The sequence below is a fragment of the Macrotis lagotis genome, chromosome 1 (genome assembly GCF_037893015.1).
Source record: "Macrotis lagotis isolate mMagLag1 chromosome 1, bilby.v1.9.chrom.fasta, whole genome shotgun sequence".
Lineage (NCBI taxonomy): Eukaryota > Metazoa > Chordata > Mammalia > Peramelemorphia > Peramelidae > Macrotis > Macrotis lagotis.
Window position 1 is genome coordinate 749982908 of NC_133658.1, and position 23276 is coordinate 750006183.

The 23276-nt window shown below is 36.3% G+C and overlaps 1 protein-coding gene across 1 annotated transcript in view; it reads right to left on the reverse strand.

Annotated features, from left to right (window-relative positions):
* Nucleotides 1–4946: 4946 nt before the first annotated feature.
* Nucleotides 4947–23276, reverse strand: part of APLP2 (amyloid beta precursor like protein 2) — a 99088-nt gene continuing 80758 nt past the window's right edge. Inside the window, exons 8-17 of the mRNA XM_074216300.1 lie at nucleotides 20578–20708; nucleotides 19315–19389; nucleotides 18131–18289; nucleotides 17290–17418; nucleotides 13743–13842; nucleotides 13096–13248; nucleotides 9313–9395; nucleotides 8463–8537; nucleotides 7839–7994; nucleotides 4947–6452 (exon numbers count right to left, since the gene is read on the reverse strand). Coding sequence (XP_074072401.1) covers nucleotides 6351–6452; nucleotides 7839–7994; nucleotides 8463–8537; nucleotides 9313–9395; nucleotides 13096–13248; nucleotides 13743–13842; nucleotides 17290–17418; nucleotides 18131–18289; nucleotides 19315–19389; nucleotides 20578–20708 — 1163 coding nt within the window. The 3' untranslated portion in view covers nucleotides 4947–6350. The remainder of the gene's footprint in view (nucleotides 6453–7838; nucleotides 7995–8462; nucleotides 8538–9312; nucleotides 9396–13095; nucleotides 13249–13742; nucleotides 13843–17289; nucleotides 17419–18130; nucleotides 18290–19314; nucleotides 19390–20577; nucleotides 20709–23276) is intronic.

Sequence of the window (23276 nt, forward strand, 5' to 3'; positions counted from 1 at the left end):
TGGGAAGAAGATCCTGAGTCAGGTTAATCAAAAGTGTACATTTATTATAACTCTTAATGTCTCAATCCAAACTAAAATTCAAGTTTACCATCTGAAATCTAAGCAACTGGCCTGTACTAGAGTCCACATGAACTGACTAGAACATCTGCTATAACTCTGGTTTATTAACAATTACAGAAGGAAAAATTCAGTCTGAGAAATCTGTAGGCACCTGAGACTGGCAGAAGGTGGCAGGGCCACATTCTTTTAAGATCAGAGCATGCATGAATCATACAAACAGAAACTTCTAGTCGATGAATAAACTTTTCTTAATACCAGATTTGGGGAGGGAGGCAGGGCAACTATACTATTAGGTTAGCACCTGGCTTAAGGCAAAGTAATCAGATTTTCCTGGAGGATGCATATTCACTCAATGTTACAAACATTTTTATAGTGATTGACTAGATAAACGTAAAAATCTATAATTTCACTATGTGAATCATAGAGAAGGATTGGCTCACAAGTGGGGTAAAGAAGGCTCATTCAGGAAATTATACCAATTGGGATAAGACTATCTACAGTTTTACCACAGATTGGGAAACACTTGGGCAATTTAGAATGAGAAAACTTCCTAGTCCATTTAGACTATTCTCTCCCCCAACTTTAACAATAAAGAATCTAATATCCCATTATGCTGACTACTGTGAGAATTTAGAATTCAGGTCTATGGGGTAAAATTCAATTCTCTTTCATCACATTGGCCTATGAGCTGTCCCTTACCCTATTCTCATTTTGAAAAAAAAAAATCCAGGTATATATACATGAATAGCAATGCAATTTTGTCAACATCTATTTTCTATATAGCACCATTACTCACATCAAGTTGAAAATGGATCTCTGAAACCCTAGAGTCCTGTTGGATAGGAATTATAAATCTAATTAGAACCCCCAAATTTATTCCAGTTTACAACAGAATTGCAAAGCTATGGAACCAATTAACATCCTGGATGTCTTTGATATCAAATAAGCAACACATTCTCTTAGGGTCAACTAACACCATCTCTGGATGTGAGGTCAGCCCTTCCCAGGAATGTCCCTATTGTTGGTTGGGAAAGCCTTTATAACCTTCATGGCTGGCCTTAGAAGTGGCCAGTGTAGGAGGGAGGGAATGATGTGGAAACACTGACAAAACTTGTTGGACTGGTTCTCAGTTAAAGTTCTTCCTAGTTGAAGTCTCAAATTGCATGCTCCCTATTTTAGGGAAGCTTCTGAATCCTCATTATCTAGCATGGGGCATCTATCATAAAGGTTAAGAGTGGCTTCTCTGAACTCTCAATTGATAACTGGTTCAAGGATGATCAGCTTTTCAATGCAAGAAATTTAAGGTATCAAAAGTCATGAGACTCATACAGATGCTTAAGTAGAATCAGCTGAATTCTCCCAACACACTTCCTTCCCAGTTTTAAAATAATCCTTCAAATAAAACTTGGGAGCAGCAGACAAATAGTGAAGGTGAAACAGTTTTCCGGTCTAATCCAACTCCAGTCAGGAGCATAGAGAAAGTCTTAGAGATGGCTGTGGCTTTAGCAAGAACAGCTTTAGAAGCTCTCGGCACAGAGATATTAAGGGAATTGGATAATTGGTCCAAGAGATTGCAGGAGACCCTTTGCACAAGGCATAACTGGTGCTGTTTGGTAACTATTGCCTAGAAGCAGTTCTGGGTCTCAGTTACAGGGTAGAGAGGAGTGCTTGGGGCCAGTCATAAGGGAACAGAAATCAGTTCCAGGGCCAAGAAGAATGGTAGCATTTGTGATTGTAGGGGATCAGAAATGTTCTGGGGAAAGACCAGAACAGTGACCATATCTCTTCTTAAATCACAGTCCCTTGGAAGCATTGAAAATATGCAAACCCCAAGAACTAGCTCTGCCCCCCCCCAAAAAAGCCTTAAGCTTGGGACAGTGATTCCCCACTTTCTCGAGTGAGCAAATCTCCAGGGCGGCTAGGTGGTACAGTGGATAGAGCACGGGCCCTGGAGTCAGGAGGCCCTGAATTCAAATCTGACCTCAGATTACCTAGCTGTGTGACCTTGGGCAAGTCACTTAACCCCATTTGCCTTGCAAAAACCTAAAAAAAAAAAAGAATCAAGTGAATACATCCCAACATTAACATAAAGGACAAAAATCAAGAAAAAGGCTCAAAAAAATGACCTTAATAGCAAAAAATAAAAAAGAACTTGACCATAAAATGTTAATGTGGTAGCAAGGAACACCAAGATACAAACTCTAGAGAAAAAGAAATGAAAATATCTAAATTCAATATATCAAAGAAAACTGCTTATTTGGATCCAAAACCAGTAGGAATTACTGTAAGACTAAAGAGATAAAAAGGCAAAAGGCAAAAGTAGGTAAAGAAATTAGTGGTGGAAGAACTTAAGTAAAGAGAACCAAAAGTTTGGTTAAAGCAGCACAAAAAATTCTAAAGAGAACATCTAATTATGTCCAAAAGACAACAAAAAAATTATGCCCAAAAGACAACAAAAATGTGCATACCCTTTGATCCAGCAATACCTATTACTGGATCTATATCCTGACAAGATTACAAAAAAGGGTAAAAACATTACCTGTACAAAAATATTCAAAGCAGCTGTTTGTGGTGGTGTCAAAGAAATGGAAATTGAGGGAATGTCCTTCAATTGGGGAATGGCTTAACAAACTGTGGTATATGTATGTGATGGAACACTATTGATCTATTAGAAACCACGAGGGATGGGAATTCAGGGAAGTATGAAAGGATATGCATGAACTGATGCTGAGTGAGATGAGCAGAACCAGAACATTGTACACCCTAACAGCAACATGGGAGTGACGATTAACCTTAATGGACTTGCTCATACCAAAAGGGCAACAATCAGGCACAATTTTGGGATATCTACAATGGAGAATACCATCTGTATACAGAGAAAAAATTGTGGAGTTTGAACAAAGACCAAAGACTATTACCTTTAATTTAGGTCTACAGGAGAATCTAATAGGCCTTTAGCCTAAGTTTTCAAAGAAAAACTTTTAAAGTCATAATCTCATACAAAGCAAAAGCAAAAATAGCTTAATTAAAAGGGATAATCAGGGAAATGCTTTGCTAAAAAAAATACCAAAAACAATGAATATAAAAGAGTTCTACAGTGTGTTTCTGATAAAGGTCTCATTTCTCAAGTAACTAAGGAATTGAGTCAAATTTATAAAAACATAAGCCATTTTCTGATTCCAAAAAGGTCAGAAAAAAGGGGAAAGGACCTACATTTACAAAAATATTCATAGCAACTTTTTGTGGTGATTAAAAAATTGAAAATTTAAGGAATGCTCCTCAATTGGGGAATAGTTGAACAGTGCATATGACTACAATGAAATAGTGTGCATTAAGAAATGATGAAAGAGGGGCGGCTAGGTGGCGCAGTGGATAAAGCATGGGCCTTGGAGTCAGGAGTACCTAGGTTCAAATCCGGTCTCAGACACTTAATAATTACCTAGCTGTGTGGCCTTGGGCAAGCCATTTAACCCCATTTGCCTTGCAAAAATCTAAAAACAACAAAAAAAATGATGAAAGGGTTATTTCTGAGAAATCTGCAAAGACTTTATGAATTGATAAAGTGAGCTAAGCAACAAAAATAACAAAATATTATAAAAACAAACCACTTTGAAAGAATATAATATAATATAATAAATATAATATAATAAATATAATAAACCTGAACAATGATCAACCACAATTCTAGAAGACTCATGATAAACATGCAACTCACCTCTTGGCCTTAGACAACAGATCCAGAATGCAGATCTAATATTTATTTTTTGAATTTTGCCTATGGGGTAATTTGTGCTTTAACAAGGGCTTTGTTTTTCTTTCTTTTTCAACTGGGGTGGGGGGAGAGAAGAGGGTTGGTTTTTAGTTCAATGAAAAAAGTAAAATTTAACCCCCCTGTCAAAAAAGAGTGGACTTGGGGCAGCTAGGTGGTGCAGTGCAGTTAGGAGGACTTGAGTTCAAATCCAGTCTTAGACACTTAATTAAATAATTATTTTACAATAAAGTAGTACCAAACAGAAATCAATTAAGAACAATCACTTAGCACTCCCATAAGAAAGCATAGAAAACTTGGAAGTCTTGGGAAGCTGGATTTGAATCTTGATTCTCCTATATGTCAAACTCTGTGCCACTGGACCAGTAAGTTTTTTGGGGCCTCTGTTTTCTTTCAACTAGATGATTTTTGAGACCTCCTGTCATCTGGTAAGTCTGTGTATGCATGGAATTTGTGGAAGGTCAAAAATGCATGGATAAGATTGAAGCCCTCTAGTGGCAAAAGGCTACAGAAAAACTCACAAAACAATCAAGAAAGTGCTTTACAAACCACTGCTGAAATCCAAAAATAGGTCTTGTTTAGTCTTTCAGGAATCATGCCCTAGAATTCCAAGGAAATATTTCAAGGTGAATATTCGTGAAACAGATTTTCCAGTTTTTTGTTTTTGAAAAAGGCAATGTTAGGGGGCAGCTAGGTGGCTCAGTGGATAGAACACCAGCCCTGGAGTCTGGAGGACCTGAGTTCAAATCAGGCCTCAGAAACTTAATAATTACCTAGCTGTGTGGTCTTGGGCAAGCCACTTAACCCCATTGCCTTCCAAAAAAAAAAAGTGTTAAAATACTACCTCTGACATAGTGTGGATTTGGGTCACTTAAGTCCTTTATGCCTCAAATACTTACTAATAATCCAAAGGTTGAATGTGAATCTGCATTAGTGAGGGAAGTTCCAATGCTACCCAGATCCTGTGTATTCTGTGTGGAAAAATGCCCCACCCCACCAAGAGCAAGAGTTCTTTGTTATAATTAGACTGATCTGATACCCTCCTATTAAACAATCATTTTTCATGAAATGGTAAAAATATTCGGATAGAAATAAATGCCAATGAATAATGCAAGGATTCTCTGTGGAAGTTAAGTGTTTATTGATGTGTTTAAACTTTGTACATTCCCCACAGACCACACTAAGGAGTTTGCAGGTTAAGTTTAATCTGTGCATAGTGGGAGAGACATGGATGGGTAGGGGAAAAGGGAGAAAACCCAAAGTCACAGGAAAATAGAAAAAATACACCACAGGTTACCAGAACCTCCAAATTTAAAAAAAGCATCAACATCAACTATACAAGCATTACGAAGACATGATGGTGAATGCAACAAAAATTGTCACTGCTCTCCATGGTGTCTACAGATCCAGTTTTCTATAAAAGTTGCAGTATCCTTTTTCCAAATGAAAGCAAACATTCAAATTCCCCCTCTCCCTAATGATTAGGGGAAATCTAAGGGGAGAGTTATAAGCAGCCTAGCCCCACCCCCATAACTATAAATATTCTTCAGGTGGACACCAAATAACCAGTGAAAAGGGTAAGGGAGAGATAGTGAGATGAAAACATGTTTAAAAGGGCAAATGCCAATGAAGGCAAAAATTCAAAGTTTTGTTCAAGGAAGGAGAAAAGTCAGACGAACTTGATTTGTTTGGGGGGAAGCCAAAGAAAGTTACAAATCAGACCAGAGAAGAATGGCATTGAGCAAAAGCATTGAGCACAAATGCACAGACTTAAAGGAAAACAGACTATGAAGGAAAGTAGTTATGGTCACCCACCCTATCTGTGAACATCATGCTGGCAAAGACATCACTCAAAACACTCCCTCAGGTTCTTCAAATGCCTCAGTGTTGCAAACACTAAGTACCCCAGCAGTGGAAGCACCAGATCTCTAAGAAACTAGTTCTTTAAAAAGTAATGTTGAAGAGATGCCACACAATGTGCTACAGGGTCCAGCACCACATCTCTATCTTTCATTTGATCAGTTTGCAACTTTCCACATGTTCATTTAAAGGAATACTGCTTTTATATATAAAAGCCAGAATGATAAATGAGCTAAAAGTTCATTTATACAATGCAGTTGGTACAAACGACCTTCATATACAGTCTATCAGAAATAAAAATCAACATCTCTTCCTTTTATATAGAGAGCTTGAGTGAGACAATACAATAGAATTGGATTTTCAGATTAATTTAAAAAAGAAAAAACTACAGTCATATATCTGCAATAGATCAATTTTCATTTCATTTAAGAAGATTTATATATCATATAGTTATATTATCATTTTTCACCCATTTAAAAGAATGGAAATTGCAACTCTACAGTAGTACTTATAGTCTTAATGATCCAGGAGTTCTGAATGTAAGATGAAATCCTCTCGAAGCAACAGTTGGTCAGTAGCTGATCCAAAACACTGGACCCCTTTTGGCCCGCCTTTTACCACTTCTCCTTTTTCCACCAGGAGTGCTGCATTTTCACCTCATTTAAATTTGCATCTGTTCCAGGTATTTATAAGTTGGGTTCTCATAACCATGGTTCTGCATCTTGTTCAGATGGCGCTCCTCAGGAGTGAGCATTGGGTCAACCTGAAAAAAATGTTGCACAGCAAGAGTCAAGGATACATCGTCTAAAATAAAATAGCTGAACCTTTGAAGGTCTAACAGTAGAAAGACACCACCAAATAGTTGTGAGTCTGAGTTTCCTCTGCTCGAGGAGTTTGTTTCAAACAACTGAATTCAAGATCCTATAGATAGATATAGATATATATCTATATATTTGCAGATATATAGATCTATCTTTATTTTTATTTTTGCAAGGCAATGGAGTTAAGTGACTTGCTCAAGGTCGCACAGCTAGGTAATTAAGTGCCTGGGGTCGGTGTTCTATCCACTTCACCACCTAGCTGCCCCTAACACTAAGATACTATTTTTCACAAAGGAGCAGTGGAAAGATGAGCCAATTATGAGTTAGGAAGAATGCTGATTATTCCTTTGTACTGAATTATGCTTCTAAATATCAGTTCCATTTTCTTCTCCTTGGAAAAAGAAGCACTGCTGATTTTCAATGTCAATTTTACAACATAGTCCTTCTCTCAACCTGCTTCTCCACCCCTCAAAAAAATGTATACTACATAACTTAGAAAAATTAAGTAATCTCTCAGCCAGATAAATACCTTTTGACTTCATGTTACCATTTCTACAGGCAAAATCAAAGTGTCAACTAACATTTGAAGTTCTGATCTTCATGATATAATATAGCAACTCAAGCAAATCTTAGGGAGCAGCTACTCTGCTGGGTAAAGAAAGGACTTCCATCAGATCCTGAATGGGGATACAAACATGAGAAGGTTCCTGACCTGGGACAGAAAGAAAACTTCATAGAAGACTTAGCAATGGGGCAGCTAAGTGGCACAGTGGATAGAGCATGGTATTGGAGTCAGGACAATCTGAATTCAAATCCAGCCTCAGACACCTGATACTTACTAGTTGTGTGACCTTGAGCAAGTCACTTGACCCCATTGCCTCACACACACCCACACACACACAGTGAGCATTCCACTTGGGATTTAAAGGATGAGTAAGAAATTCAGTAAACAAGGGGAAGATATTCTGAGTATAGAGAGCAGCATGAGACTGCAGGCTCAAGATTTAATAGCTAGAACTCTATTCTACAATGCTAGTTTTGCCTTCCAGCTCCAGGTAGAGCACACTGGATAAGCAGTCCTACCTGGTTCCCATGGATCATAGAGAGGGAAGGTTAGAGAAGTGAAACTGTACTTATCACAGGGAATTAAGCTTCAACTTCAACTAGGAGATTTTGAGAATATGAGAGTCATGATTAGAGATCTTCATAAAGATAATCAGTGTAGCAGAGTCATGCAACAGGAAAATAAACAACTCAGTTTAGGATATACTGTGGTAGGCTTTTACATGAGGCCTAATAACCTCATAACAGATAGTGTGGCTCCTTACCTCCACAATGCCATGGCTAATGGTGCCATACTGCCTTTTCCTCAGCATCACCAGGCTGATGACGATGACAGTAGCAATGGCTACTGCAATGACCAGCAGACCAATGAGAGCACTACTGCTCAAACTGAAGTCATCTCGCAGTGATCCTTCGGGCTCCTGAAATAACAACCCCCCAAGAAGGGAAAAAACCAGCAAGAACCCTCAGGTTACCTTCTGTACAGAATGAAAACTTTCCTAGGAGTAGTGCCTCAGTGAGGGCACTCAAGTAACATCGATTGAAAACAAATTATTACATTTATCCCTTAGATATACAACGCAACACCAACACACACCAACACACACACACCAACACACACACACCCACACACACACACACACTCAATTAAATGAACACATGTAGACATTCTTGTACCAAACTCCAACTATGTGCCCAAGTGTAAGCCCCTACAAAGCTTTTAAATGAGTTAACTCCCAAAGGTGTGAAAAAAACAAGAACTAACAAAGCACTAAAAGCACGTTAGAAATAGGTTCGATCCAAGTCTCCTTTTCCAGCTCAAATGAAGGAAGGGGGACTAGAGAAGCCTCAGAAAGAAGTGGCACTAAGCCCTGGGACTCCATACATACCGGCTCTTCCACAAGTCCTCCAACTCTCTCAGCATTGAAAATCATTTCTTTAACATCCAGGGTTTCGTCAATGACCTAAAACAGTCATGAAGGGATCAGTGACTGTGCAGAAGGGGAGGTTTACTATGGAACACTTGGGAGATGTTGTTTATCCTCTGTACCAAGAGGAATGTGACAGAGGAAGTCAAATATATCCCTCTGGACACCAGCCATTATTAGCACTGCCCATGGAAAAGTGTGTAGTCAAGACTATGCTGCAGCTGTCCCAGTGCTTTTGAAGTGCTGGCTCTCGAGTCTGTCATGAAAATTTTTCATTATCATGACACTGCATTAAGATTACTTGAAAAACTAACCACACATCGGAATAGTACAATATTTTGGGATACGTGATGCCAGGAGTTTTGGCTTAAGTATCAAATTTCAATGAACTCAGTCCAGGATGTAGAGCTTTATGGAATAGGGGCAAGAAAACAAGACAAACCTCCAGGCAGTCTGAGAGTCAAACCTAACTTTTGCCCCACAGTCATTTGAACCTGGCTTCTATCTAGCATCTCTCAGTTTTCCAGCTATGAAATAGTTCCCCTCCCCCCATAGTTCAATAAGAAATAGCAAGTGACAAGATCTGCAACTACTGCTAGAATAGAGGTTCTCTACTCCCTCTTCAAACCCAGAGGTGAATCAGCATAGTAAGTCTGTAAGCAGCTTCAGCCCAGACCTACTAAATCTTCTGGCACCATAAGGATAATGCGCACATGATTGTTCATCTCTAAAACATTTGAAACAATGCTACTCACTTTAATTATATTCTTAAAATGAAAATGAGAGGGGGAAAAAGAAAAAAAAGGCTCACCACATTTTCATCCACTTTATTCTTGCTGTTAATCACTTTCTCTTCAGCACCAATCAATCCATCTAATTCTGCCACACCAGACCCTAAGCACAAAAAGATTTTTAATAAATTGTCAAGAATTTGCTAGCCTTACATAAATATTATAATCTTAAAGACCACCAAAGGAATAGCTGAGCCTGTCACACACAATTATTATCACATTGCTTTTTCCCCTTACTTTTAAGGAGATGCACTATGAACTTTAATGAAGAATGACAGTGGTGCTTTTTGGAAGACTGATATGGTTATGACGGAAGTGAAGACAGCACTGACCTAGAAAGGTGGAAGCTGAAGTCCTGAGAGATTCCCAGGATATAATGGATACCCTACATAAATAACACAATCTTTCAAAATGCAGATCACCTTCTATCATTCCCTGACTGCTCCTGCAGTGGCATGCTGGTGCCCTTCAGAATGACTAGTAATGCAATTCCATAAGTGATGAATCAAGCCATTGACTCAGAGATGGGAATACACCTAAGATAAAGGTGATGGGGAGAATACCCTTTCAAACATAGACTACTACAATCCAACTTTATACATTTATAGTGCTATGATACACTTAGTATCATAGTGTGAACAAACACAGAAAGGGAGCAAATTCCCTATTATTAGATTTAAAGATTTAAAAATAAGATAAAGATTGATTCTATATTGAGGGAAGGAAAAGGAGAAAAGAAAGGGAAAAGAGAAGATGAAGGGGGGGAAGTATATATATATATATATATATATAGACAGGATAGAGGGGGAAGATTAAGAGATGAAGGTACAAAGGAAAGAAAGGAAAAATAAGAGTTCTAAACCCCCGAGCCTGTTAGTATATTGTATAGATAAAGTAGTTCAGACTCAAATACCAACACTTGTAAAGGTATTGTCCTCCTTGGAGAAAAAGACAATGAGGCTTTAAGTCAGGGAAGCAAAGCTTTTCAGCTCACAAACTAAAACAGTACTTAACATTCAGCAATTAATAACAGAGCTCCCAGAGTTGCTGAGATTGCAGCTTTGCTAATGCATGACGCATTAACTCATTATACTGAAACCAAAGCAGGCACAATTTTTCACAAGCCTCCCTTTAAAAGAAGAACTGCAGACCTGGCTGTTGGTTAAGTTAAATAAGGGCAGGTTTTATTGACTCAAAAATGCCAAGGAGTCAGAAGTGCTATGCTCCAACAATTTGAGAAAGAAGAACCTGGAAATTTATTGCCTCAATGAGGATGCTCATTCTTAATGAATTATCATTTTAAAAGCTCATAGTTTATGAAGCTAGAGTCTTAGAAAAAGAAATGGCAGCATTAAGCTAAATGAGATAAAAAAAATCCTAATAAGCAACTGAGAATGGCATAATTCTTTTTGTACTGCAACTTAGTATTAATTTAAAATGACAACAATTCATTTTGATTTTCATTATCTTCAAGAGTCAAACAAGTAATTTCTAGGGAACAAAAGTTGGTAATACCTTAGAAGAAAGTCAACAATTTAGTTAAAAAGATAATTTAGGAAGTAGCAAATTAATATCTTAGTACTGAAGAAGAAAAAAATGTAGTGATAAATTGATGCACAAATTCCCAAAAAACAAACACTAAAAATCTTAGTGTTCTACCACCTAATTAAATTACGACACTGATCTCCAATAGGAAATTCACATTAAGATACATGAGGATCCACTCATATCATTACATTATCCAGATCTACCCAGATGTTCTCTAAGCACCAGAATGCTTATGAGCTGCTCCTGTTTACATAAAGATGCCATTCAAGAACATTAGTGAATTCTCCTGAGACAGACAGATGCTACCAAAGGCTGTTCAGAGAAACATAAAGGATCCTACCACCACCAATTGTTCCAAACAGTAGAGAAGTCTAATATAGGGAAAAGAGCCCAATATAGGAATCCAGAGAAGTTAAATTTTGAGTACCTGCTCTTGCATGACCAAACAAGTTCCCATTTCTCATTCTTAGTTTCTTCAAGAGTAGAATAGGTATCACACTTGTACTACCTAAAAGTGCTCAGTAAACCTAAAAGCAACACATAAATGTGGAATGTTTTTGGAATGATTTACAATAACAAATAACTGTCCTGATGTGGTCAGATCTTGTTACAGAAACTCTCTCCATAGGTGCAACAAATTAATAAGCAACACATAATTTACAGTTTTCGAGTTACCTGTGATAGAGTTTATTCGGTCACAAAGAAATTATTTGTTAGAGGCAGGCCTGGAACCTAGGTCTTGCTGACTCCAAACTAAATCACAGAGAACCTCTAACAATTACACCATACATGCCTCTCAAAAGCGCTAACTCAGAAAGTCATTAAATTTCAGGTCATTTCCCAAGTAAGCCATTTCTTCAATCACATTTTTTTTGTGTTTTTGTAAGGCAATGGGATTAGACTTGCCAAAGGTCACATAGCTAACATCACAATTTACTAATAATATAGGTTAAACTACAAGTCAGTGAGAAAAGTATTTTAAAGAATTTCTAAAAGGAGAATAGGAGGATAAAATAATGAAGAAATGCTGAACAAGAGATCAGTGATTAAGATTAATATTTCTTGCTAACAAAAATATCCCTCAGTTATTCAAAACTTAGTTCAAAGACAAATAAATGTCCATAATTCTCTACATCATATATGCTCTAGAAAACTAAACCAATTCCTGAGCACTATAAAATGGAGCCCCATTTGGTTGCCCTCAGTGCCATAACTGAAAAATGAGGTGGGCGGAAAAAAAATCAGGTGATGGTATGAAACATAAAATGAAACTACCAACACACTGAGGAAGTGGAAAAGTGATGGAAGGCTTATAGGGAGCAGCTTTTACAAACCAACCTTTTTTCATTGGGTGGTACAAATCCGGCTGGGTGTCTAGCAGAAGGGAAAACAACAAACACAAAATAGCAAAAAAGAGGAGATTAAGAAAAAGAAAATGTCTCTACAAGATTCTTGTTTTAGAATTTGCTACTTCTATTAAGAACAAGGGGCTTTGTTTTAAAAAACAAGACAAAAATGTCATTCTTCCCTAAAATAATTCCCAAAACCTTCTAATACTAAGACCCAAAGATTTATTAAGAGAATATTCTGGTGGAAAAGAGGGGAGAGTTTGGCATCTCTTGCGCCATTGACAGTAAATGCAAGATAACACGCCCATTAAAAAGATGGAGTTCAGAGTACAAGGTAGAATTCCTTGGGGAAAAGAGGGAGAAATGTAAATTAAAATTATCTGTGAAATAGTGACAAAGTAATATTGTCACCTCTAGGTACCCAGTTAGCTGTATAGCTAAAATGATGTGCCCTTAGAATATGAAAGAACCATGACCAACAAGAAAGGTGTACATTTCCAAGGGGTCATGGGGGTATATGGTGGGAAAGAAGTGGGATATTCTTAAATGTTGCTTAATCAAATATCTTTGTACCACAAGAAGATTGGGGCAATGGGAATATTCCTATTGCTCAACTGAGCTGGAGACAAAGCCCAATTCTACCCTTCTGGTAATGGAATTAAGGACTGAATACAATGACTGTGGCCTGTGCTCACTTGCACATATAAGCAGCCTGTTGACAATACTTCTCGGTGGGGCTTGGTCCAGGAGCTTATTTACTTTCCGTACACATTCAAAATTTTTTAAGTTCTTTATGGAGACACACAACTCTCTCTACTTCCCATCAAATCCATCCCACGGTTCCAAAAAAGTGAGCTCATTGTCCTGGCTATACAAGAGGGGGGTCACACTTTCAGCCATACACACCTTCATTCTCAGCTAAGGATGGGAAAGGGTGGAATGAGTGAAAAGGTGGAACCTCATCACTTTCTTCAGAGCTAACTCGGACATCTACTGGAGACTCTGAGATGGAGGAAGTAAACTGATCCATATCAGCCCGCTGTTCCTGAAGTAGTTCATCTAAAAATAGACAAAGAGCAAAGTACAATTACTTTTTATAAGTCTCTAGTTTTCAAAGATTTTTTCAAAAAGCAACTGTTTGTAAGGAATAAACAAATATGATTTTAGAGGGACAGATGTTTCTCAGTTTAGTTGAAGGGAAAGGGAAAAAAAACAGGACTAAGAAATAGCAATTGTGAAGAAAAAAAATTTAACAGACTTACTTCCTGTACCTCTTGCTATGTAACACCCTAGATTTTCTTTCTGTATTCAAATTATTACAAGGTCAAGAAAACATTTGTGTATCAGTCATTACAACAACTCCTATGCCATCTTCCTAAGTTTGGAATGTAGATTCTAAAAAGAAAACTTTATTTTCAATTTTCAAACATAAAAGTATTGATATAATCATTCTCAGTTACTCTCACTCATTTCCATACTCTTTAGTTCCTTCCCACTGCAATTAGAAACAACTACTACTAAAAAGAAAGGGGAAAAAATTACTTGCTACCTACCAATTTCTTCCTGAATTTCCTGGGCCACATAAGGTACTTTGTATAATAGAGACAGGCTCTGATTTCTTCTCTCTTCGATCACATGGAGATGTGTCATTACCTAACCAGACACAAATATAGTTAAGCTGATAACTCTCATTTTTCAACAGCAACCCCAAATGTCTATCTCCCTGGAAGACTACTTCCAGAACATTCAAAATCTCAAGCACTTACCACATCACCATTAATGACTAAACTAATATTTTAATAATACAACATAAAATTCATGCCCAGAAAATAGGAATTTAAACAAACTATTGCTAGGTGAAAGTAATCCTGCTTGTTGCTTAATTTTAAACCTGAGATATATACTAATAAATTCACATGGTTGAGGAAAAGAGGTTAGTCTAGCCAATTCACCTAAAATACAGAAAATCTTATCCATACTGAACTCCAATTTTAGTGGGCTCAAAAATATCCAAATCATGGATTATACCAACTCCTTTATTGCCTTAATTCTCTTTTCCTAGAACTGCATGTTAATGTTTATTATCTTTACAGTCTAACAAAAGAGATAAAGGTAAACAAACTAATTTTAATATCTGATTCAAAATACTAGATCTGATAAAAAGTTACAAGGGAAAAGGATGAAACTATTGCTAAAAGTAAATTTTATGATTATGTCACTCCAAAGCAAAATTGTTTCTCCAGATTGAAAACATCACAGTATTCCAGTATTAAAATCTATAATAAGGCCACATTTTAGAAAAATTGTTGACAGTAGGCATTTACTCTAATGATTTTCTAGGGTCAAATATAAATGTTATGTAAACATTCACCTTGATAATGAAAGAAAAGTCACTTTTTTAACAGTCAACAAAGAAAATTATGGTCCACTTTCAAAAAATAAGTATTATATTTCAGAAATCACAATGCCTACCTAGGGAGTCCATGAAATGACTGAACATGTATTAACAAATTTTTCCCTACAGAGGGTGCTCCAAGACAAGAATCCCAAATAGCTGAACTGGAAAAATTAAGTTAAATGGAACTGCTTTTATTATAGATTCAAGTCTCTCTGACCTTTAAAAGCAAGGATGAAAGCAATTCAATTTTATATTTGCCAGGTTGTCAATCACATAAATTTATGTAAAAGCAGAATGCCTGGGAGAAATAATGAAAACTGAAATGGAACTTAAACATCCCATCTTGCTATAAATGTGTCGATGCTTTACTTTTCCAAATGAATTAAAGTGCAATAAAGAATACATCAGCAAGAACACTACAAGAGACAAAAGCTAACAAATTAGTTTCTTTGCACATAAACTTAGGAGTAGGTTCTAAGGGTATAAAAGCCAAGTTTATCATCTCTAGGATCCTATGAAAATCAAACTGAATGACCACAGAATGACAAAATGGAGGCTATATAAAGCAGAAATAACAGAATGGAGGGTGAAGGGGGATAGCTCGGTGGTACAATGGATAGAGCACTGAAGTCAGGAGTACCTGAGTTCAATTCCTGCCTCAAACACTTGGTACTTAGTTAATAGCTGTGTAACCTTGGACAAGTCACTTAAACCCAATGACCACAAAAATCAAGGGGCAGGGGAGCAACAGAATGTTTAATGCATTTGGTGGAGCCAATCAAGAATATGTGAGGTTAAGAGAAATAAAGGCTAATTGAGCACATAACTGCTGCTCTGTCAAGCTAGCCACACTCTAGGGAGAGACTCCCTCTCCCTTACTATGCTTGATTCTGTATTGTAGCCTGATGACTCATCTTAGAAAAATTAACTTAAATTTAACACAAAAGGAGGCAAGCATGGCATGGCTGATAGAAAGTAGGTCTCAAGAGTCAGGAAGAAGACCCTGTGTTCTAATCTAGCTGTGACCTTGGGCAATTCTCAGTAGCCTTGGGCAACTCAGCTGCATTAATAGAACACAATCCTCACTGGGATCATAGTGTATTAATGAAAACTCAAGTGCAGAAAAAAAAGTGAAATAAAAAATACTGATGAAAAATAACAATGAAGTCTAGTCTTACCAAAGACAGGGCAAGAGTACAGTACAATTCTCTGTGTTTACTTATCCCTGTCTAATAAGCAGTAAAACCAAAGAAACAGCTCTGTTCATTTAAAACTTTGTGGTACTAAAAGATCTACATAGAAGACCTCTTTCCAATTATTTCATAAATGTGCTTGTCAGGACTTCCAAAATGTAAAAAATGAAGAAATGCTACAAAAAGAAAGAAATCAACAAGAAGGTCCCACAAGGAACAAGTTGGAGCAATTATAATCTATAATTAGTGAAGGTAGTACCAGGGAGGTGACAGATCAAAGTATTTAAATAATATTCCATTTAAATAGTATATTTAAAGAAAATGAATACAAATCAGAGAAATTTATGGTTGGTCTATGAAATATACATAGTTACTGCCTAGCCCCACAGGTCCCCTTCCTCTCCAGGTTCCTGGTATTATTCAATCACTAAATGAACATTAAAATGGTCAATGTCAGCTAAAAATAATTTTAGAGTTTTGCACTCTATCTTATCCTCAGTTGAATGCTTAGTCCTGTAGACTGACCACCTTCTCTCCTTTTTAAAGAAGATTCTTGGAAATGGCAAAGTACTAATTTTCTTAAGTACCTTTTAGGTATTGAGTATCCACTATTTTAATGGCACTGGATTAATAGCTGCATGAGAAATTAACCAAGGAAAAATGATTTAGCTGCAAGGCCTGTCCTCCATTAAAATACCTCTGTGAGAACTAGGATGTCTAGTTTGAAGAGGCATCACCAAATTTCCAAGTTAAAAATTTATTGACATAATGAAGTTTCTATCAACAGATTCAAGTGAACAAACTATAAGTCAAAGCACCAAATTACATTGGCATCATAGTAATCCAATATCCAAATCAATCGAGGCTAAACCTATGCTGAAAAACTCAAGCCAATTGTGAAATTGTTTCTTTCAAATATAATCATACATGTATATACTTTTTTTTAATTAAAGAATTTATTGGGGCGGCTAGGTGGCATAGTGGATAAAGCACCTGCCTTGGAGTCAGGAGTACCTGGGTTCAAATCCAGTCTCAGACAGTTAATAATTACCTAGATGTGTGGCCTAGGGCAAACCACTTAACCCCATTTGCCTTGCAAAAAAACAACAAAAAAAAAAACCAACCCCCCCCCCCCAAAAGATTTTATTTATTTTGAGTTTTACAATTTTTCTCCCAATCTTACTCCCCCCCCATATATACTTTTGTTCATTGGCGTTTCATATGAAAAACTAAAAACAATTCCTTACCAACAAACAAGACATATATCAAATCTCATTATCTAGGGATTTAACATGTCAAACTATTGTGGCTATCCAGTCAATTAACTAAAAGAAGCGCTAAATATGAATTCTTGAATAAATTTCACCAAGAATCGTTCTCAGTGCAACAATTTTTCTTAATATTTCTCTCTTATTTCATATGATTATGGAATCAAAACATGCCATTTCCATAACATGGTATGAGAAAAAAGATGACTACATATTACATAATAATTTTATATTATTATACCTGTGATTTCATCTGAGCTGCCTTTTCTGGGTCAACTGCCAATACATGCTGGTAATGGCGGATGGTATGCAGGCGATCCTTGTTCTCAGCTCGAACATAACGTCTCAAAGCCTGGAGGATTCGATGGGGCTGCAAGGGAAGAATGCAAAAATCCAGTAACTAAAGAACTAGAAACAGAAAACAATAACTCAAAGGCTAAATGTGTTTTTACTTCTGTATGTTTATTCTTATGCTGAAAGAATTTGAATACTATCCACTAAGATGGAAAAAGCTCAGTCTAGCTTTTTATGGGCACATAAACTATTCTTCTCCACTATTAGTTTGACTCCAATCACTTCTATTTTTCTTGTCCTGTGACTGAGCCACCCCCCTGTACCCATCAGTTTTAATTAACTCTTAATTTATTAATTCAGAAATATAAAAGTTAAGAAACACTGGTCAAAATTCTCAAACATGTGTAGAAGGTAATAGGGATAGAAAAATGGAATGGAAGAATTTAAGATCACGGAAAGAAATCCCTCCCACTTAAAGATACTGGCTTTTACAATCAGCTTGAAGTACTCATGCTCTGTATCTCTTACATGAAATGGTAGGGGAAGATATTAGGACATTAAATGCTTTTGATTCAATTTAGAAGGGCTGTTTCCATCCCTTTTTTCTTTATACTTCAATCTAAGTAAAAAAAAAATAATATAGGGACACTTTTAATGATATACTATATCACATATTCTTTTAACCCTGCTTCGCCATACTAAGTCACAGGAACAAATCAGTCTCTAAAATAGGTAACTTCTTTAACAAAAACGTAGTTCAGCAAGAATTAACTCTGAACACAGCTCACCCGTGGTGGGTCAGATTGCAAGGCAGCCAGGTAATTCTCTAAAGCCATACGACGACGATCATTCAGCATAGCTTCCACTCGAGCCAAATGAGTCTCAACCAGCTGCTGCTTCTCACTGGCTGCTTCCTTCTCTAATGATTTAACCATTGCTTGGAAGTGCTAAATCAAGAAGTAAGAAAAACTATACAATTTACTAGAAATCAAAGGTTTGCAATAAAATCAGAAGATATACACAGGTGCACAAAATATACTTGTATTAAATTGTATTCACCAACTAAAAGGTACAAGATCTTTTTTTTCTTCTGGAGAACCTATTTGTGATGTTAACGTTAATTCTAGAACATTAGGAAAAAGTTTAATCTTTTTCATAGAATATTTTGCCCACTTAAGACAAACAATAAGATCCATCTACCAACAGGGATAATAAATTATGCAAAATCATTCCTATTCACTTGTAGGATTATGGCAAGAATCTATAGCTGGCCAGATTTCAGATGTAGTAGTAGCAGGAGCTGAGTAGTTAGTATTCCATGAAAAACTCATTGATGCACACTGAAATTAAAATCTTTAACCTTGGACTCCTGAGTGTCATACTCATTTTAAGTCACGGCAGATCCATATACTGGAAGCGAAGACAAAGCTAAATTACTAAGGATCTAAAATAAAAGTCTTGAATAAAATAATTGTTTTTAAGATGACAATCAATAAAAATAATTATTTCAATCAACCCATATGAAATCCTAAATAAATATGTAGTAAGAATTTCAACTTCAAGCCAGATAGTATTTTGATCTCAAAAAGAGGACATGCTTAACTATTGTCACTTTAAAGTTATATTCTTAGAAAGTTGGAAATCATTATTTCCTGTCTTTTCAATAAGTATCCAAAAAATAAGATTCAATTCTGTAAGCAAAAGTTACGGTCTAAAACATGAAGTGTCAAAAGACGTCTTCGAGAAAAGCCTAACAAGGGAGAAAGTCCATCTTGTTATCAAGAGTTCAGCTTCTCTCCACCAGAGGTGAGCAGGTCATAGTCACACCAGAGATAAAAACACTAACTATGCAAAGCACATTAGATTTTTTTTGTAAGATTATCTTTCCAAATAACAGAGCTATCAGAATTCCTTATTCCCATGGGATTGGCAAAAGAACAAGTTCTTTTCAAAGAAAGAGGATCTCTCCTACCTGAATCAGGGTCTGTCTTTCTGCCTTTGGAAGGTTCTTAGCTTGATGCTCTGCTTCTTCCCATTCTTTCTTTACCTACAAGGCACAAAATCAAGGAATATTTATCTTCTGCTTTCTCTTCCCTTCCTCTACTGAATATGTTTTCCTCTCAAAACAAGGAGAACTCCATGAAAGAACACCCATAGGCTGGTTATTTCCCTACAGTAAAATAAGGCTGTTGGATTATATTGTCTCTGAAGCTCCTTCAACTGTTAAGCCTGTATAATTGTTAGTATTTCAGAAAATTTTTTTTTAGAATATTTCTTTGCATCCACAATCTAACCCCGCACTCCCTTTTCCCCTCAGACACACTGAATCTTCAAAGCCTTATACATACTCAGTTGCCCATTTTAGTTTGAGCTCAAGCTTTCTGAATTTGAAAAATGTTGGGAGTAAAAACTTCATAGAGGTTGTTGCACAACTTTAAAAGTTCTAGTTTTATTGGCCATCTCACTTAAATTCTGAGCCACTATTTTTCCTAAAAACACTTCCAGGTGGGGCAGCTAGGTGGTGAAGTGGACAGAGCACCGGCCCTGGAATCAGAAGGACCCAAGTTCAAATTTGATCTCAGACACTTAATAATTACTTAGCTGTGTGACCTTGGGCAAGTCACTTAACCCCATTACCTTTCAAAAAGGCAAAACAAACAAAAAACACTTCCAGGGATGACTTTTTCATATGGAAAAACTATGCACAACTAAATTGCCAGATCCATCATAACCATCACATCAATAATGCTTTAATGTTTGCAGAACTGTTGCCTCAAAATGCCTTTATGCTTAATCAAAGAAACAAAAACTATGACTAGATCAGAAAAGTCTAATCATAGTTTTTTGTTTATTTTTTTAATGGCCATAAGCCAAAATAATTTGGAATATGAGAAAGGCAATTTTGTTTATGGGACTGAGGCTTGTGGGTCTCAGTTTTCTCTTGAAAAAATGCAGGGGGTCATTTAGAGGGGCAGCAGTGACAAAGTGGATAGAGCACTAGCCCTGGTGTCAGGAGGACTTGTATAAGTTCAAGTCTGGCCTCAGACACTTAATAATTACCTTGCTGTGTGACCTTGAGCAAGTCACTTAAACCCCACTGCTTAGCACAAAAAAAAGTGTGTGTGTGGGGTAGGGGTATAAGGATAGGGTATCTGAGATTTTGGTTTTGATTGTGGAAAATTCTATTAACAGAGTATCAAATTGATATGGTGATAATCTCAGGTCTTTGGCTTACTCTGTCCATGCGATTGCGATGTCGAATTTCTAGTTGCTCCTTGGCCTTCTGAAATCGAGCATGTTCATTGTCATCTGCGGAGGTCTCAAAATACACATCAACATCATTGGTTGGCAGAGGAGTTGGAGGAACTGAAAGAAAATTAAAAGGAAGGTTCTGAAATAAAGACCTAATGTTAAAATGTCTGCTCCTCTGCTATTGGGAGAAATGAAAGCTTAGGACCTGCAAAACTGACTTAGGTGGTCTTAAGTTATACTAAGGAATGTAGAAGTTCCTTTTTTGCCAAAACTTCCCTTTGTTATATTATAACCAGTAATTTTTTTACACAGAAATGTTAGTCAACTATGTCAAATTACTATAGATATTTAATGATATTATCAACCATCTAAATTATCTTCAGCAATAGCAGAGCTCCAAGTTCATGAGCTTCGGAAAGAAGATTTATTTACCCTATACTTTTTTCCAGAGTTTCTTGTAATATAAACTTTTGGGGGTTTTTTTGTTTTGTTTTTGTTTTTTTAGATTTTTGCAAGGCAAATGGGTTTAAGTGGCTTGCCCAAGGCCACACAGCTAGGTAATTATTAAGTGTCTGAGACCGGATTTGAACCCAGGTACTCCTGACTCCAAGGCCGGAGCTTTATCCACTACGCCACCTAGCTGCCCCGTAATCTAAACTTTTAATTACTATTTCAAAATTCCCCTAATACAATCTAAACTAACTTGGATCTAGATGGAAAAGCTGTGACCTTATGAAAACCAAATCTGCCAAATGAACACACATTTGAAGGTTCTGACTTTGTTTTTCTGTTCTTCACATTCCTATACCATTTTCTCACTAGTTACCTCCTATATAGGACAGGCAAGGTAAAAAAGAAGAGTTAAATGTACAGAAGCCCAATTATGTTTTTGTTTCATAGGTTCTCTGAGGAAAGAAGTTGAAGCAACTAACTAAAAGTGAAGATGTGTACTGCTGAGAGGCATTCATGTTATCCTAGTACTTACAAAGAGCATAGAAAAAACTAAGTTTCCATATTGATAGGAAACGCTGACTCTTAAGTTGTAATTTGAACTTATAAATTTATAAATCTAATTAGCATCCCTCAACATTTGAGTAGGAAACAAAATAAACTTAAAAACAAAAACATACTTCAGTAAGTAAACTATTAGTTGCCCCATGAAAGTGGATTATCTTTCTGCCAACATGCTAAGAAAAAAAGGATCAATGAAAAATAAATTCGTTTGTCTAACTTCTCAGGAGAGTATTTATAGATGATGTTCATGAGAAACTATTTCCTTGAAGATTTCACAGGTTAGGCAGAATAGTTCTTGAATTGCCAGCATAATTTTGTAATGCACTTATGTGATAAATAAACCATAATGGAATTCAAATGCAAAAAATCTAAATAATGATATAGACACAAAACCCTGTAAAGATTTACCTACTTCAGATATCATAGGATTGTATCAATTGAGTAACAAGAACTTATTCCAAACTGACACAAATTTAACAAATTATTGCAAAAGGTTTTTGTACTTTGTCAGGCCAGATCTTTTTAAATAATCTTTTTTCTTTCACTTTCTTTCATAAGATTATCTGATTCAAATGGTAAAAACACTCATAAGAAACTTTTAAGAACAAGCAATCTGGAACATTATTCTTCTAAAGACAAGATTTATAAGATAGAATATGGCAACCCACTATATAAATACATGTATACATATATATATGTGTGTGTGTATATCTTCTCTCTCTCTTTTCATATATACATACATATATATGAAAATAAACTGGAAATATGATATATAAAATATTTCTGCTCTTATTAGTTGAGTCTAAATCAGACATCTAAGCATATTACTATATCACCTGGAAAGTACTTCACTAAGGCATTGTAATCAAAGCCGCCTTTTTACAAATGAGGAAATTGAGATACCTTGAAGAGTTTAAATGACTTCCCCAAAGTTCTACTTCTTTAAACTATGAAGAAACATGTGCAGCTGTTATCACCAACCATTTCCTAGTTTGATTCCAAAGACTTGTAATAGTGGAGAAAAGAGATTCAGATTTGATTCCTAAATCTAACTAGGATGTGACAGTTGTCAATTGAGATAACACTAGCAATAAGACTTATCTTCTAAGGTTGTTGGGAAAAATCAAATGGAAGGATGTATAAAAAGAGAAAAAAAAGCTAATATTTATGATGCTTTACCATTTAAAAAGTATTTTCTTCAATTATGGAAAGCAGGTTGCACAATTATCAATCACAAAGTATTGATGAGGAAAAACTCAAAGGTGACTTGGCTATGTTTACAGATGGGTCAATAGGGTTTTAAACCTAGACTTGGTCCCAAGTACACTGCTCATCCACTAGAATGGATCTCCCTTTCTCTATAATGAAGTACTCTTTGATCATGAAGAACTGTTAGATTATTGTTAATTCTGTTTCTGCTCCAATCAAAGGCAATCTGCTGAAAACACCTCTTTTGCAAACAAGCCACACACACACACACACACACACAAACACACATGGCATAATTCACTACTACTACTTGGAATAATGTTATGGACTAAATTGTCAGTCTTGAATCACTGAACCCAACTTCATCTTATCTCAAGGGTATCTTGGAGAGGTAGAGGTATCACTATCTCCATTTTAGTCAAGCTAAATTTCTGTAACATCTTAATATCCACTTTCTTA